The sequence below is a fragment of the Anarhichas minor genome, unplaced genomic scaffold (assembly GCF_050575085.1).
Source record: "Anarhichas minor isolate MPS153535 unplaced genomic scaffold, ASM5057508v1 ptg000007l, whole genome shotgun sequence".
NCBI classification, from domain to species: domain Eukaryota; kingdom Metazoa; phylum Chordata; class Actinopteri; order Perciformes; family Anarhichadidae; genus Anarhichas; species Anarhichas minor.
The window spans coordinates 17,835,232-17,851,564 of record NW_027466453.1 but is presented as its reverse complement, the minus strand read 5'-3'; the positions used below and the strand labels follow the sequence as shown (position 1 = coordinate 17,851,564).

Sequence of the window (16,333 nt, the reverse complement as noted above, 5' to 3'; positions counted from 1 at the left end):
TTATATACCCCTCCGCAGGCCGGTCTAACTTTAGCCACAGCCTCAAGTTTGGATGGGGATAAAAAAGAGAGAGAGGGTGAGCTGGAGAGAGAGAAGGGGGGGGGGGGGGGGAGAGAGCAAGAGGATGGTCAGGGATGAACTGATGGCTAAAGGGAAGGAGACAGAATGGCGGGGGAGCGTATCACCTTACAGGAGATCAGAAATAGACACAGGAGTCTTGGAATTAAGTAAACCTGATAGCTGGGGGACCATATTGCAGGTCTGCAGTCCCACGTGGACTAATAAGGACATTCGGTACATAGATGCTTGTTGGACCGGTGGACACTGTCCGTCCACCCTCCTTCTGTCCACCTCCATCTGCCTGCAGAGAGGAGCAGCGGCCACTGGCTGACTTTATTTTTGGTTTGTGATGTCCATTGCTATATTGCGGCCTGAGATACAAGCGTTCTATACACTCAGCAGCCGATGCAGCTCTTACCCTGTATGTGCACAACTCCGCGTGCTTATTTTAAGTTGTAATGATGCTCATGTCAAATCTGGGATTTTCCCATAGATGATATGATGGAGGAAGCTCAACACCGAGTATCAATTTATTATCATCTAATGTATCATCTCATCAAAATATCTCTTCACACAAAACAAACAACATGGAAGAACGAATATTTATGAGTTTGACTTTGAAAAACTGCACACGGTGTTATTTAAAATAACTGGGGTGAATTAGAAAATCTATCTTTGGATATGCATGCTCACACAGAATTGTGTGTGTGTATAAGAATACATTACATCCTGTAACTTCCTGATGCATTAATACTTACTGGGCTTCACTTTATCAAAGACACATCTTTAGTTATTTTTACCTCTTATTTATCATAATTAATGTGGGGTATTGACATAACGTATTAATCTAAAATGAATGACAATTTACTATATACAAAATGAATATAATTATAATTTAATTTGTACAATTTCACCAATCTCAACTTTTAAAAGTATATAATTAGTTGTTATCAGTAAAGTTTTGATTAAATGTCACAAATTAAGTGAAATAACTGAGAATATTACTGAAAATCATCATAATTTTTTTCATTAACATCATTATCTTAGACTGCGGAGGCAAAAAACAATAAAAGCAGAATTAAATAAATAAAAAAGCCCTGATTTAGAAGATACTCCAAAAAAATATATGAAATACAATTCACCGCGTGCTATAAGATACAAAGGCAGCAGTGGGGGAAGTACGAAGATCTAAAGTAAAAGTAACAGTTCAACAATATAAAAATACCAAGAAAAAAGTCCTGCATTCAGTAAAAATACAGTAAGATCAGCAAATTGTACTTAAAGTATAAAAAATACTCTTATATCTGACATTATCAGATTACTGTTGCAGCTGGTTGAGGTGGAGCTACTTTTACTTTATATACCGTTTGGTAGTTTAGTTCCTGAAGGTCTCAAGATAAATTGTTGCTCTAGTTGTTGCCTTTTTTTGTGAAATATTGAAAGTTTTTACCTCATTTGGGAATCAAAAATGATTTTAATGACATCACAAAAAATGGGAGCCTTCGATACTTGTATTCATCTACATCTATATTCTATCTGTATATCATTTATATAACAAACATTTTTGTTTGTATTTTCTATATAAAAGCTAAATTGGTAAAGCAACATGTAACTTTAACTGTCAGAGCGTAAAAAGTACAATGTTTGCCTCTAAAATATTGAGAAGACACAAAAAATATTACAAAAGTCATTCAAGTGTCAGATCATCTCATTTCATGTGTTTTCTTTATCAATAATATTTTATGTAAAAGTTGGTTTCTTGTGTCTGTTTTGTTTTTCTTGAGGACGAGGTGAGTTTAGTCGTTAACTGACAGACAAGTGAAAGCACCATTAACCTCTGGCTGCAGTCCTGCTTTCTCATCACTACAAAGTTGTGTTTGGTCATGAACTCTTTCCCACCTGTTTGACCGCCAACCCCCCCCCCCACACACACACATACACACACATCTCTCCTGCCATTCCACCCCCTTAAATACACGGGGATTGCTCGGCAGGGTGATGGCAGCTGCATTCCCAGAAGAGCATATAAGGGACAGCTGAGCTCGACCAAAATAGCTAAATAAACTTGACAGTCTGCCAATGCGCCGGGCCCTGAGAACGAAATGCTTTCCTTCATTAGCTTTTTCAGGTTTTATATCCAAATTTACCTCAGAGATAATCTGCTTTCATTTCATTAATAACTTTGCTAATCTTCTGCATTGGAGGACTTTATTTCTGTCCCCTGTCTCAGCTCTCTGGTCGTGATTGTTTGTGTTTCCACACTGATGGTCTGTTCGTCATGTCTGTTTCCTTTACTTTGGTGTTAAGGACATCCAGAGCCGACGCTATAGCCGTCAGACCTCCCCTTGTGTTGCTGGCGACCTATGACCCCAGGTTCACGAGCTCATCCACACCTCCTTACAGGAATGAAATATGTTCTGACGTTTTGAGGTGCAAGCTTAGACAGATGCTCGATTACATGAATATATTTCTTAGACTTTGGCTTTACATTCGATATCAAACAAAACCTCTTAAATGAAAAACTTAATTAATTGAAAAACTTTAAAAAAAAATAATTATCTTATATAATCTTATCTAATAATTATTGATCCACCGAAGGGATATGCTGCTGTTAGAGCAGCACAGAAACAGAACAGGTACAAATCAATATAGAAGTGAAGATGAAAGATAAGAAAAATCTAAATAAAATAAGAGGACAAGATTTGAGGAGGAAAGGAAAATGTGTTCTATGAAAACATTTTGTGAGAAGAAATATCTCTATAAACTCCTCGATATGACTGCAATACGATTTGTTACACGATATAATTCACAGTTATCATCATGAGAATAAGCTGTGACATCTCAATCTTTTCACAGACCTGTCTGCTGCTGCAGTTTGCTGACTTGACAAGTGTTTCCATACAGATGTGGAAACACTTTTACGATCATTGCTGTAACGTGACGCGTGTCGCCACGCTCCCCTGTAGCCATTTATCACTTTTTAGGTGGATGGTATGTCTGTCTGTAGGGTCAGGAATGTGGAGAAGCTCCCAGCTGGTCCTATGGAGGAACACAAGCTCAGCGAACCTTTGTGACATGTCAGAGGTCAGGGAGTTGTATATAATATTCTGTTTGAGGACCTACTGGCCTCAGGTTGACCTGTTTTGTTATTTGACTCCATTGTGCTTCATAAATCAGCATGCAGTTGATTTTAAGTATAGGTCAGAGGTCAGATTTAGCTTTTTTTCAGTCTGCTGGCATTGAACTTGGAGGAGGCTGATTATTAAGCTTCTTAAACTTAGACATCATTTTTCACTCATAAGCAGTTGTTTTGTCTAATTAATCCAGTTGATTCAATTTAAATTACAATCAACCCTGTTGTAGTGAGCGGATAACTTAATTAAAGGCCCCTTCAATCCCCCAAAGCACCAGCTGCATTATGTTTGTCTCTACTTCATAAATCACTGCGCTATTCCTGAGTAAACCCAGCTGCTTTCACTCTAAAATAGGTGTTTCCCTGCAGCACACTCTGCCTGCAGCGCCCTCTGCTGTTCACCCTCCTCCACTGACATCACAGATCTAGGGCTGTGGAAAAGGGCTGTTACGTGAAATGGAAACTTCTTGTGTCACATTCATTCTCTCCATCCATCTCTTCCAGCCACATCCCCCGGTTCCTCCTTCTTTGCCTTTTACCTGGACACCAGACACATGGATGGTTTACTGAAGGGGCCTACTGGGCACAAGCCCAGGGGCCCATCAGGTTAACCCCTTTCAGCCATCTTCACCTGCTCACCTGTTCCCACTTTCCCTCAGCAGCTCTGCAGCTCATAAACCAGCCCCTTTCACCCCGTCAGTTGCCAGATTGTCAATGCTGCTTTGTTTTATTGCGTTTGAGCTGCTGTTATTTGTTTTCCTGTCACCTGGACCGACATCTGGTACCGTGTTACCTTTACCTGCACTTATCCCTGCTCAGTTGCTGTAACCCTGTGGACTCAATACTACTTCTGTTTGGACGTGGCAGTAAGCTTCCAACAGACATTGGAGTGTGGCGCAGCGGCGGGCAGCGGAGAGGAAATGGATGCACAGACTGCGTTTCAAAATGAAAGCCCTTCAAAATCTCATTCGTGAGCTAACTTCAAATCACATTCATGATTTCACAAATTTCAATTTATTTCCTCTTCCCAAGACCTTCCCATCACCCTAACCCTAACACTTCCATGTGTGCCCGTGCCCCCCGTGACCTCCACCAGGAGACCACGTCCCCACCCAAACCTAACCCTAACCCTAACCCTTATTCTGTGCTTGGCCACGCCCTCAGCCCAAAACGATGGGAGTCTATGACAGCTATACCAAAGGAACAAGCTACAGCCACCAAACTTGAAACAAAGGCAAGGCAAGGCAAGTTTATTTGTATAGCACATTTCAACAACAAGGTAATTCAAAGTGCTTCACATAAAACCATTAAAAGCATCAAAACATAAGGCAAAAGAAAAGGAGATTTAAAAACAATTAACAACATTCATTGAAACAATAAAAACAATCATTAAAACATTAAAAAACAGTGTAAGAAATAAAATACAGTAGTAAAATGCAGAAATGCAGGAAATTGATTAATATATTAATTGAATCTGGTTCCATTAAAGGCAGCAGCAAACAGAAAAGTCTTCAATCTTGATTTAAAGGAGCTGAGGGTCTCAGCAGACCTGCAGCTTTCTGGGACTTTGTTCCAGATATGTGGAGCAGAAAAACTGAACGCTGCTTCTCCATGTTTAGTTCTGACTCTGGGAACAGAAAGTAGACCGGTCCCAGACGACCTCAGGGGTCGGGATGGTTCATAAGGTAGCAGCAGATCAGAGATGTGTTTTGGCCCTAAACCATTCAGTGCTTTGTAAACCAACAGCAGGATTTTAAAGTCAATTCTTTGTTTGACAGGAAGCCAGTGCAAAGACCTCAAAGGTGCTATGGAGTGCTAGGAATACACACACACAATTGCAGGAGTCTAGCACAAACTTTCAAAACATTTTAGACGATCACCGTTTCGCTCGGGATTGATACCAATCGGACTGCAATGAACGCTTTAGTGGGGGTAAAGCCCACTTCCAAGGCTCTAGGACCTGAGGGTGAGGGTTGAGGTTCTAGGACCTTGGGAAGGGCATTTCCGTGCCTTGTGGCCACACCGAGTCATTTTTCGGCCCCCTCCAAATTGGTTATGTTGAGTAAAGTTTAACTGGGAAGGCTGTAGACACTTGTACTTTACACGGTGTATAAAGGAGACAACACCCTTCTAGGTTGAGTTGGTTTTAACTCAACACAATGTTCCTGCAGAAAGATAGCTTTCCAAAGGACCTGCAGACTGCTTGCTTAACATGCTGAATCAGGTCATGAGAGGGAATGTATCAAACTTCACAATCGGACTAAAACTTTAAATAGTTGTTTCTCATTGTATTTTGTGAATCAGAATGTTATTTTATATGACATATGTATGGCTCAACCAACTAATTATGAGACATTTCAGTCAACAATTTTTATTTTTCATGCAATAAAAATATATAATACTATTTGCTTAATACTGCATTAGAGAGCCTTTCTATGCCATAGATACAAAATGGCATAATTTGAATAATATACCGCTCAGGATGGAAATGTACAGAAACATCTTCAATGCAATTATTAGCAGGTGTGCAGGTTAAGTAGCAGAACAAACAAGGATAGAGGGCCTTTTTCATGGCTGACATTTTGACAAAATGTAAATTATAAAATTTGTGTAATGATTTCTTGTGAATCTTCCAGTAACGTTTTCTTTTATGCTCTGAACTAAGAAGTAATGTTTGTTTGTATCATAGGATCTTGATCGACAGAATAATTATTTTCAGTTAATGAAAAATATATAATACTGTGCTTAACACTGCTTCAAACTGCTTCTTCATAAAGTATTTTTATACCATGGATGAAATTATCATTTGCACCATGTAAATAACTGCTTCATGTCCAAATGATCCAGATGTGCAGACACCAGCTGCACTTCTAATCCTTGTTCTTTGATGCATGCCATGGACACTTTGGGATCAAGAAATATCCAATTTTCTGTAAAACAAATCTAAGATAGAAATGATCTGAACTCATATGAGATGGAGGGAACATTTAGCACATTTACAGGTGTCTGGGCCTCAAACTCGATGTTCTGAAATATACAGTTGAACCCACAACACTGCAGGTTCAGTTCCTTTTTGACACGCATTATTTCACTTCCTCTTACATGGAAGTGAGATGTAGGTTTTCTTTCACCCCAGGTCGATGAGATCTCCATCAATGTGTTCCTCTTCTGCTCGTTGACTCCTCCGCCATTCCTCTCTCACTTTCTTCACTTCCTGGCCATAATAATCATGAAGTGTGCTGAAGTCCTCGAGTGGATTAAAACCCACCAGAGGCCATTCGCCATACAAAGGAGCCGGTCCATTGAGTGGTGTGACGTGAGCGTTTCTCCTGGGCCACAGTTTAGGAGACTTTTTAGCCACTGCTTTAGTGGGTATTGACGGTGCTTGTAAAACAGTGCTGGCGCTGAAGCTTCTGCCCTCCCTGACCTCAGCTGTTGGCCCCTGCACAGGGAAGAAGAAGTTGGTGGTGGACTGCTTGAAGAAGGAGCTGTGACGGGACTCACCAGAGCCTCGTTGCTGTTTAGCTTCTGCAGATGGAAATAAGCATATATTAACATATCTATACAAGCATCTTTCGCAATGGAAAAGTTTTGGCAGAGAAATCACACTCTTGTTTGGGTGCAATTAGTGGCCAGTTTAGCTTAGCTTAGCACAACAGGGAGAAAACAGAAAACAAAAACAGTCTACCAGCCCCACTAAACTGAATATGTCTCACTGGGAAGATGCAAGTCCAGACTGCTCCCTGTCTCCTGTGGTGTTCCACAAGGGTCGGCCCTCTGCCCCATCCTCTTCATTATTTACATGCTCCCCCTCGGTCGTGTCATCAGCAGACATAGGATGTCTTTCCACTGTTATGCCGACGATACACAGCTCTACATCAAAGCTGCCCCAAGCCCCTCTGCAGCCATGTCATGTCTCACCGCCTGTCTTGGGGAGATAAAGGCGTGGATGACCAACAACTTTCTCCAGTTAAACAGTAGCAAAACCGAAGCCCTCCTTGTTGGCACTCCACACCAGGTTCAGTCATCCTCCATAACTCATCTCACCTTCGACGGTCAGGTCATCCCCCTCTCCTCCACAGTCACTAATCTGGGAGTTAGGTTTAACCCATACCTGACCTTTAATTTAATGACCATGCAAAACCTCATTTTATCATCTCAAAAACATCCCCAAACTCCGCCCCACTTTAACCCTGTCAGATGCAGAGAAGCGCGTCCACACCTTTATCTCCTCAAGACTGGACTACTGTAACTCACTATTCACTGGGATCACTGCCAAGAACATCCAGAAGCTGCAATACATTCAAAACAGCGCTGCCAGGATCCTGATGAGAGTCCAGAAGTATGAGCACATAACACCCATTCTGCACTCACTACACTGGCTCCCTGTCTCATTCCGGATTGACTACAAAGTCCTACTACTCACACATAAATGCATAAATGGACACGCACCTCCCTACCTACAGGAACTCATCACTCCCCAAATCTCCACCCGCACCCTCAGATCATCAAACAGCTCGCTCCTCCGGGTCCACAACACCAAGCTCCGCACCACGGCGACCGGGCCTTTGGCTCGGCAGCTCCACGCCTATGGAACAGTCTCCCTGACCACCTAAGGGCAACACAGACACTGGTCTCTTTTAAAACTGGCCTAAAAACCTTTTTATTCAGGAAGGCGTTTCTGACCTAAATCACTGTCAGTTATTTCTTATGTTTCTGTTCATTCACTGTTTTTTTTATGCTTACTACTTCTTTTAGTTTGTTTTAACTATGTTTTAACTATGTTTTAACTATGTTTTTTACTATGTTTTTTACTATGTACTGGCTCTGTGGCACTCTGAGATGTTTTTAATGAAAAGTGCATTACAAATAAAATGCATTATTATTATTATTACTAAAGGTATCTTACATTGATTGTTTTACTAAAAATAAAGTTTAAAAACAATTTGCAGTTTTACAGGGGATTATGTGCTTGACAACAATCTTGGCTGGGAGCTGTAACTTCCTGAAGTCTCTGCTTGCCACCTTGCAACCGCTTAGAGTACATAACCAACTTAAAACGGCATCATGGTGCTGGTAGGCGGCTTTCCTTAACGTTGGACAGAGCCAGGATAGTTGTTTCCCCCTGATTTGATTATTTATGCTAAGCTAAGCTAACTCTCAGCTGGCTGGAGCTGGTTGCACTGATTTTATCATATAATTTACCACCAGAAAAATAAGGCACAAAAACCCATAAACTTCAGTCTATAGAAATGTACATTGGCACCAGGAAACAGAACACACCTTCATACTGCCTCCCCAAGTCTCTCACCAGCAGGGAGAGGTAACAGTGGCTGGCTGAGAGCAGAGCTTTCACCCAGCTCTCTTGAGTCTGACCATCCCCTGCTGCAAATCTGTAGGTTTTGAGTCCCGGCCCTTCAAACACCAGGGAAAAAGCAAACTGTACATCAGACTCAGAGCGCCGGACTGCACATCCCTCCAGCACGATGACACCCAGCAGGTGTCGGTCAGCGGGACGCTCCTGGTAGAAAAGCAGGTTTGCCTTCAGGACAAACCAGCGCCGCTGGTAGGTGGCATTTCTCTCTTTCTATGAGGAAAGTTTGTCAAAGTAAAGCGGGATTATTACATTAGCCTCCAATATTCGCTCTATGTTGTCTGTCTTTTGTTTATTCAAACCTTTTTGTAGAGATATCCCTCTTTATCTACTGGGGAGGTGCATGAAAGGTAATGGGTCAAAATCTTCTCATGGAGCTTCATCCCAACACCTGAAGAAGAGAAAGTGCTTTTATATGCAGAATGTAAAATACAAAAAACTGCATGACATGTGTCAGAACATATTCCAGAAATAAAGACATGATTTTACTGTAATTACAAACCATTATGGGTTTTCTATTCATTTCAATCCAGTTGATCTTTGAAGTTATCGTCTAACTCTCCTCACAGTTCAGGTTTGAAAGCAGCAGCCGGCCCATGAAGGTAATTATACACTATAATAAGTTTAATCAAGCACTATATCTTTATTGTTCCACTATTTTTACTTTTGTTGGACTGTAAGTTACTGGCTATGTTAGCTTCATGCACAATCTGCATTTGTTCTTCATGCAATCGCTTGTGTGCGTCCATGAGTGAGTGAGTGTGCACCACTGTGTCTGTCCACGCTAATCTCGCATTCTGCTGCAGCAAACTGCATTATATTTTGGGCGGGCAGTTATGGCTGCATACTCAAGGACCTCTCATCATTGTAGTGATTCACTCTTTCTCAAACATTTTCCTTTTTCAATCATTTTTAGCTTATGTCCCTCTTTATATTTGGGTCCCATCGTCTTGTTCCAGATATGTTTGATTTGTTATTAGAGACGTTTACCCTCTAAACTTCTCTGATGTTTTCCTTTGAATAATTGTTTGTTGCGTAAAGTTACTTCAAATTTCCCCAAGAGAACTTTGTATTTTCCTCTCCACCCCTCAGATTTATCTTGTGACCCTTTAGGTATGTGACTACTGAACTACTTCGCTCATATTCACCCTCCCGCGCTCTCAGGTCAAACATAGAGGCCACTTTGATGCAAAACGAGTATACTTTTACTTTTGATACTTAAAGCACACTTTGCTTGTAATACTGCTACACTCTTGCTTCTTAATGGAGTCTTTTGTCATTAACACAGTGGTACTTTTACTTCAACTGGAACATATTCTTGAAATCCAGGATTTTTATAAACTAAATATTGGTTAAAATGATCAAGCAACCTAACAAAATTTTTTCACTTTCCTTTTGAGTTCAATTCAGTTACTATTATTATTATTATTATTATTAATACTAATAATTAATAATAATAGTAGTATTAGGATATCATTTTGAGGAAATTACTATTAATATCCATTAGGCTTTGGATTTAAAACCAGTTTTATTAAGTGAACTAAAAGCCAAGACCATACTGTTACTCCAAATACACTTAATCAATAGCAGTCAAATAATACAAGTTGTAATTAATAATGACTGTGAATGAAGTTATAATGATTGTGACAGTAATAATTGTATGTCTCATCCTTCTTACATATAGTTGTTGTGACTCAGACAGCACTGATGGAATAGAACACAGTGACTCAGACTTACCTCTGCCAATGTTGAATCCCTCACAGGGTCACTGTCTTTTCATTATTCACATTTACAGATATCTTCTTCGTGGTCCTCACCGGTCCTCAGCATGAAGCCAATTGTTCTCTACCAGTTCGATGCATCCAGAACCAGACAATGTTTGAACATATGGTTTCAGGTTACTACCACTGGTTCTCCCTCGGGTGCGAGAGGACGAGTGTTGAAATATAAATAACTCGACCCACTTCCTTGTAACAAAATCCTGACATATTATATTCTCTCTCTCCTCTCCGCTTGAGTCGACCCTGAGCTAGTGGATCAGCCGAACCGAGCAGTCACTAACAGCAACTGCTACCTGGAAGTGAGACGCTGGATGTTGAAGTGGTGGTCTGATGTGTTTGCTTCGGCTCTCTCACTTCTGCATTTTAAATTACTTTTTTTTTAAACTTCAGATGAGTTTTATTTTAATCTCTGGTGGTGTGTAGAGCAAAAGTCCCTTAGATGGGTGATTCTTCAGGGAGATGTGCAGCTTATTTTCAGATATAATGAATAATTGTTTATGACAAAATATCAGTTGTGTCAAATTCCCTTCTCTGCTTTTAAAGCAATGTCATGGCCGAATTGGTCTCTCTCTCTATTATTCTCTATATTGGAATAAGTAAAAATTAAAAGTAAGGAAACATGACCTCTTGAAAATGGGCTGCTACATTTTTTCCAGTTGTATTTATTTTTGACACACACTTATCCTTTTTATCCTGAAGGATAAATCTAAAATAGTCAAAGGTGAAGAGATTTACAGGGATTTATATTCAGTGCAGCATGTCTCCACAGACTGGATCAGGGGCCGTAATAAACCTAAGGTCAAAGGTTTAGCCAAAAACTGAATGCCAAGAGTTTACATGTTCTGTGTTTGTGTTTATGTGTTGAATTCCTGCACACTGTCATTGCCTTTGAATATCTATTTATTTAAGAACAACATTTCAGTCATGGACATTGGTCATCAAGCATTACATTCTCATTATGAAACGATAACATCTTCATACTATATTTTACAATATAACCAATTAAAAATTGAGACAAATCATATATAAAGAAAGATTGAGTACCAAACACAATACATATATATTGTGTTTTTCAGATTAGCATTTTACAATGGAGTATTTGTATGTGATATTTTTTACTTAACCGAAGTTACCTCAATTCTTCTTCCGCCAGAGTTAGCAGCTGTCAGTGTCACCCCAAGTAACTGATGAACAGGAACATACTGTTACTCCAAATACACTGAATTATAGAACTCCAGTCAAATATTACAAATTGCATTTATCATGACAATAACTGTAATAAAGTCTGGCTAATACCAATAAAACCATGCCTAGTCTTTCTTCCATAGCTGTTGTATAGTGACAGAATAGAAAATAGTGACTCAGACGTTTGGCCAAGTCTAACTATAATTTAACTACGTAAGTAATATATGAAATGCAGGATTTTTATTTGTGATTTTAAACGTGTGGTACATATCCGATCCACACTTCTGACCAGGTGGTGGCGGTAATGCGCCTTGTCGTTGTTTACTAACAAGTGCAGACATTAAGAAGCCGAAGAAGAAGAAAACAAGAAGACGAAGAAGAAACGAAAACGTACGTCGTTTAAATTATTTTGATCAGGTCCTGACACACTTTCCAGCTAAATATCAATGCGTTTGCCTTGTTTGTATATTTCCACACCAACGTAATATAGAGGTTGTATTATAAGAGTTAACTAAACGTAACCTCGCCTCTAACGTGAGTTTGCACTGTGATAAATGCTTTACTTGCTCTGCATGCGCTGCTGCTGTTGGCTAACATTTGTAGCAACAAAGCTAACACGAGCTGTGTGTTAACCGCTCATATTCACAACGTAACAGGAACCTACTGTGTGGACGTGTTATAAAGCCACTAAACTAATATCACAAAGACAACGTTAGCAGCGTGTGAGTAATAACAGAGGCCCTGTCTTCCCTCGTGTAGCACCATGCCGAAGAGGAAAGTTACGTTTGAGGACGGGGACGAAGAGATAGAGCTGGATGACGAGCTCCCAAACAAAAAGGTAACGTGAGCACGAGACATCGAAGTACATCACTGGTTAGTTAGTTAGTTAACTAGTTAGTTAGTTAGTTAGGGCTGCATGGATGTAACTATCCCTACAATCATTGGTGGGAGAAGTATTTAGACCCTTTACTCCACCACACGTAAAAGTCCTGAATTCAAAACCGTACTTATGTAAAAGTATGAAAGTAAGTTATTGTCATTAAAATGTCCTTAAAGTATGGATAGAAAAAGTAGTCATTGTGCAGTGAATACTATTACTGCTGCATTAATGTCACATGTTTAAAGTTGTGCTCATTGTAACTACTTTATATGCTGTTGCATAGTTTAATCCACAGCAATGCATCATATCCTATAAGTCTTATAGGAAGCTACAAACATATGATGATCTTATAGTATAAGATGCATTTTCCAGCTGATCCAAGAGGCTTTTAAAATAGTTTATTAACGCATAAAGTTTATCCCAAACATTCAATATCAATACATCTGGAATTATGAGGTTTTCACTGAATGGAAAGGGGATAAAAAAACTATAATCTGAGAAGTTACTAAAAAAAAAGTACAATGTTTACCTCTGAGATGTGGTGAATAGAAGTAAAAAGTTGTTGAGTAGATGTACTTAGTTACATTCCACCACTGCAACCATATAATTTGGCAACTAAATGGTCAGAGGTGAAAATAAATACCTTTTATAAGACTTTAACAACCAGCACCAGATTGCCTTTGGTCCAGTGAGGCCGATACAGATTGTAGTAATGACTTCTGAAGCTCTGCTTGATCGCCATCAAAGTGAAAGTATCTCTAAGGAGGAGTTTGTCATGTTTGCCTGTTCTTGCTGAATGCTTTAGACAGGTGCAGGATCCTCTGTCCTATCATTTATGGGGGCCATGAAGCTAAATCAATGACGGTGTTGTTAGGACATGGAAATAAGTCAATAAATCAAGCAAGAAAAGGGATGCCTGTATAACCTTTAATGTTATATTTACTTTTCTTTTCTTTTTCTACTGTTGAACCAGATCTGCGAGGCTGTGAGTGGACCAGGCTCCAGGTTTAAGGGCAAACATTCCCTTGATAGCGACGAAGAGGATGAAGGGGAAGAGACAAAAAGCAGCAGCAGCAGCAGCAACAAATACGATATTCTGGCCAGTGATGACGTGGAGGGTACGTATACTTAAACATTTGAACTGTAACTATGAAGTGATAGATGACAGAGAGGTGGTCTTGCTTTCTTGAATATAACATATATACACTTATTGAATATACAAACATACACTAATGATTATAGATGTACAAGATCTTCACAAGTATAAATCTATGTGATTCCCAATCATACAAATTTGAATTAAGCGTTAAGGAAGCAAGCTCTTAACAAGAAGGGCCTGAATTCTTTACCACTGGAGATTTTTTTGTCCACTCGTGCAACATAAAAGTGCCATGAATGTAGCAAGGTGATGTTTTGCCGAAACGTGTCTTATCAGTAATGAATTCACCTGAGACCACATTAACTACGTTTTCAGGCCAAGAGGGAGCGACAATCGACTATGACGAGGGAGTTTCTATCACACCGTTCAACCTGGACGAGGAGATGCAGGAAGGATACTTTGACTCTGAGGGAAACTACTTCATCAAAAAGGAAGAACAGATCAGAGACAACTGGCTTGACAACATTGATTGGGTAATTGTATTTCAGGGACGTTTTGAGTCATCTCTGAAAACGTTTCAAGCAATGTGCAATAATGTAAGTTGCTTCTTCCAGGTGAGAGTAAAAGAGCAACCTTTCAAGCAAAAGAAGAAAGGTCTTGGAGCCAAACGGAAACGCAGAGCCGGTGACGAGGATGAGGCTGAGGAAGAGAAGCAGAGAGAAGAGAAGCAGGCAGGCAAAGTAAACGATGAAGCAGAAGACGAAGAGGAGGAGATGGAGCCTGCAGAGGACCCGCTGGCGTCCTTCACTCAGCACCAGCTCACTGAAGCTGTGGTCGAACTGTTGCTGCCCGGGGAGACGGTCGCCACAGCGCTCCGTCGGTTAGGAGGCCTTGGAGGACGGAAGAGGGGGAAGCTGAGGGAGGAGAGTGAACCCACGGAGGAGAACAAACGGGATACAGAAAAGCTCGACAGGCTCACATCACTAGCTGACAGATTGGTCGGATCTGGGATGTTTGAGATCTATCAGCAAACGTATGAAAAACTGGCCTATTTGATGAAGAGCATGAGCAGCAAGCGACCAGCTGTGGAGAAGAACCAAGGTGGTGAAGAGGAAGAAGATGAACTTGATATGTTCGCAGATAAATTTGACGAGACGCAAACAGGCAGAGCAAAGGAGGACGAAGAAGACAAAATAGGTGGCGTAGTGTTACTAGTATACATTTTCCTTCAATAGTACAAAATATCTTGTTTTGTTTCATCCGGTTTTGTCTTCTTCTCAGTGAGCGATGAAGTGATGTGGGAGTACAAATGGGAAAACAAGGAGGATTCGGAGATTTTCGGCCCTTTTACCAGTCAGCAGATGCAGGTAATCAATGCAGTTCTTGAGTTTTTAGGTGTGTACCAGTTTGATTATGACATCCACAAATGCTCACTCGAAAGGGAAGGAAATAAGGATGTGTACTAAAGTCTTTGAGTATACTTGATGATTGTTTAAAACAGAATATGTTTATTGGAAATAATATGTAGTATGGATTTGGTATTCTGCTTGTTATCTTAAACATGACAAGTAAAGAAAGAAACACAGTAACTTTAAAAATAGTTATAGAAAATTGTGGTTATAGTTCAGGCAAGAGCTCAGAACTTAAATTCATAAAGGTGTACATTCTTAGAATAACGTTTTTGTTTATTTGTGATGTTTTCAAGTGTGGAATGGGACATAGTTCAGGTTTCTATGTTTACGGTCATATTAGAAATGTATGTGTGTTTTAAAGTATGATCAAGTACATGCACAAACTTAAAGGGATAGTTTGGATGTATTGAAGTGAGGTTGTGTGAGGTACTTAACCACAGTCGGTGTATTACTCGCAGTAGAGTACCGGCACGGCAGCAAAGCATGTACTGCTGTAGACCTATTTAAGACACCAAAAAAAAAAAATCAATATCAGTTTAAATGTACACTATTTTTAGTTTATTGTGTGACCGTGATATTTTTAAGGGTTAGGTCAGATTCACCAAAGTCACACAATAACACACACAAACAAACTAACCGCTTGAGTCAGCGGCAGACCAGCAACTCTTCTGAAGGTAAAATGAGTCGAAGAGAGCGTTGATAACGGCTTCAGTTTTCCTTTTGAAAAGAGCTGTTTGACAACACGGTTAAGGGCTGAAACTATTCTTTGAAGAAGCGTACAGTCAAACTGATACTGATAGGTTTCTAATATTCGTTTTGCTGCTGCTCTCATCCACAGTATTACATTACTTTGCTTCAGTGCCGGTACTCCTTTTCTCCTCCATACTTGTGTACCTTCATTAGTAAATCCCATTATGTTTACTAGGTTATTGGGCTGCAGGCTGGTTCTAGCTTTAACATCAGATCTGGCCAGGTGGGTTTTAATCTTCTCACTGTCTGTTTTTCAGGGTTGGGTGGACGAAGGCTACTTCAGCACCGGCGTTTACTGCAAAAGGATCGACCAGAAGGGAACTCAGTTCTACAACTCCAAGAGACTAGATTTTGAGCTGTATACATGATTTCTGTCCAGCAGTAAATGAATCGCAACCATCACGGTCATGAAACGTTTTCATTGTTTGGTGGCTTTGGTGTTAAATCTATCATTTTAGCAGGGGCTTTGTTTTCTGTACATTGTTTTTAAATAAATAACTCATGTATGTGTTGTTGCTATCAGACATTTGTTCTGTCTTTGTTATTGTATTTCTTAGAACCAAATCACATTGAGGATCATTTATGGCTCATTGAGGACAAATTTAATTCTAATCATTTAGTGAAGTTCCACTTAACATTGACACGTTTATATTTTATAC

General features: G+C 40.0%; 1 protein-coding gene and 1 long non-coding RNA gene across 3 annotated transcripts; one reads left to right on the top strand and one right to left on the bottom strand.

The window, feature by feature from the left end:
- Positions 1 to 6,990: 6,990 nt before the first annotated feature.
- LOC142945037 (uncharacterized) lies at positions 6,991 to 10,660 on the bottom strand. Its single transcript, XR_012952911.1, has 3 exons — positions 10,305 to 10,660; positions 8,870 to 8,958; positions 6,991 to 8,780 (listed from the first exon to the last, which is right to left on the bottom strand). It is a non-coding gene; the product is annotated as an uncharacterized LOC142945037 (long non-coding RNA).
- Positions 10,661 to 11,854: 1,194 nt separating this feature from the next.
- cd2bp2 (CD2 (cytoplasmic tail) binding protein 2) lies at positions 11,855 to 16,196 on the top strand. Of its 2 annotated transcripts, none has more exons than XM_076086332.1 (7): positions 11,855 to 11,923; positions 12,293 to 12,371; positions 13,387 to 13,531; positions 13,888 to 14,045; positions 14,127 to 14,709; positions 14,794 to 14,879; positions 15,932 to 16,196. In XM_076086332.1, the coding sequence occupies exons 2-7, from the start codon at positions 12,297 to 12,299 to the stop codon at positions 16,040 to 16,042; spliced, it is 1,158 nt and encodes a 385-aa protein (XP_075942447.1). In that variant the 5' UTR covers positions 11,855 to 11,923; positions 12,293 to 12,296; the 3' UTR covers positions 16,043 to 16,196. The 2 variants fall into 2 exon arrangements, with proteins under 2 accessions (XP_075942447.1, XP_075942448.1); XM_076086333.1 differs by lacking the exon at positions 11,855 to 11,923 and adding an exon at positions 12,023 to 12,067.
- Positions 16,197 to 16,333: the final 137 nt, after the last annotated feature.